The following is a 1700-nucleotide window of genomic DNA, read 5'->3' as shown; positions in this document are numbered from 1 at the left end:
TGTGGTGTCTCATATTAACATTTTCTCTCTACCCAGGCATTTGTACGGCAACCATCACCCTAGATCCTGGGGACATACGGAAAGTCAGCATATGGCAGCCTCCCCCATTCGCATAGCCTGTCTTAGAAATCTCCTTTCTGTCTGCTATATCCTTAATAGAGACTGGATGACCAAAACTGAGCACATATCCAGAGCAGAGTATTCTCCATCGGATTCCTTCAGGTATCCGAACACTGTTTTCGGCCACTGCTGTGAATGAGCAGGTGTTTCTGTGGAGCTGCTATCAATGATGCCCGGATCCTTTCCCTGAGGTGTGTTCTAGTTGTGTTGTTTGCCCCGGCATGTCTTTGAAAATGTTTTTTTTTTCCACTCTCAGATCTCCCTAAGCATGTGCATGCAGTTTCTCATATTAACTTTGTCTCTCCATTCAGGCATTTGTCCTGCGACGAACACCCTAGACTCTGGGCACATACAGGAAGTCAGGGGAACATACAGTATATTCAGGAGACACCGTTCTGCCTCAGAGTTGGACACCTTCTCCCATACTCCATGTCAGATTCCAACACAACAGACTTCACCAACCCCTCCACCTTCATCCTGCTGGGCATTCCTGGCCTGGAGACGGCCCATGTCTGGATCTCCATCCCCTTCTGCACCATGTATGCCATAGCTGTCTTGGGGAACTTCACCATCCTTTTCATTGTGAAGATGGAGCCGAGTCTCCATGGGCCCATGTACTATTTCCTCTGCATGCTGGCCATCACCGATCTGGTCATGTCTATGTCCATCGTTCCCAAAATGCTGAGCATCTTCTGGTTCAATTCCAGGGATATAGATTTCAGTGCCTGCTTAACCCAGATGTACTTCATTCACTGCTTCTTAGCGATGGAGTCTGGGATCTTCGTGGCAATGGCTTTGGATCGGTACGTAGCCATCTGCCATCCCCTGAGACATTCCACCATCCTCACAAACCCTTTGGTGGCCAAGATTGGCCTGGCTGTGGTGCTGCGTAGTGGCTTGCTTGCATTGCCCTTGCCCTTCCTGGTAAGGCAATGGCCATATTGCAGAACCAACATCATTCCTGAGCCGTTTTGCTCACACATAGCCGTGGTGAAGCTGGCCTGTGCCGATACACGCGTCAATAGTTACTACGGCCTTTTTGTGATATTCTGTGTGATGGGTCTGGATGTGATTTTTATTGCTGTGTCCTATATCCAGATCCTCAGGGCCATCTTCAGCCTCCCCACAAAGGACGCCCGGCTCAAGACTTTTGGGACCTGTGGATCCCACCTCTGTGCCATCTTAGGCTTTTACATCCCAGGTCTCTTCTCCTCACTTATGTACCGGTTTGGGCAGAATGTGGCCATACATTTCCACGTTCTCATTGCCAACATATGCCTCTTGCTGCCCCCCATGCTGAACCCCATCATCTATGGGGTGAGGACCAGACAGATCCGGGACAGGCTGCTCCGGCTCTATACTCATAAAGGGACCTAAAGTTTTCTCCTGGTGCTCTGGCTCTCATAGAATCATAGAATATCAGGGTTGGAAGGGACTTCAGGAGGTCATCTAGTCCAAACCCCTGCTCAAAGCAGGACCAATTCCCAGCTAAATCATCCCAGCCAGGGCTTTGTCAAGCCGGGCCTTAAAAACCTCTAAGGAAGGAGACTCCACCACCTCCCTAGGTAACGCATTCCAGT

The 1700-nt window shown here is 49.8% G+C and overlaps 1 protein-coding gene across 1 annotated transcript; it reads left to right on the top strand.

Annotated features, from left to right (window-relative positions):
• The first annotated feature begins 549 nt into the window (after positions 1 to 549).
• On the top strand, positions 550 to 1497 carry LOC117873279 (olfactory receptor 52M1-like). The gene has a single exon (XM_034762476.1). It carries the CDS (start codon positions 550 to 552, stop codon positions 1495 to 1497), a length of 948 nt encoding a protein of 315 aa, XP_034618367.1.
• The last annotated feature ends 203 nt before the right edge of the window (positions 1498 to 1700 follow it).

Source organism: Trachemys scripta, chromosome 1, assembly GCF_013100865.1.
Source record: "Trachemys scripta elegans isolate TJP31775 chromosome 1, CAS_Tse_1.0, whole genome shotgun sequence".
In the NCBI taxonomy this organism is placed as follows: domain Eukaryota; kingdom Metazoa; phylum Chordata; order Testudines; family Emydidae; genus Trachemys; species Trachemys scripta.
Note: the sequence above shows the minus strand (reverse complement) of the source record. Positions and strands in the feature narration are given on the sequence as shown.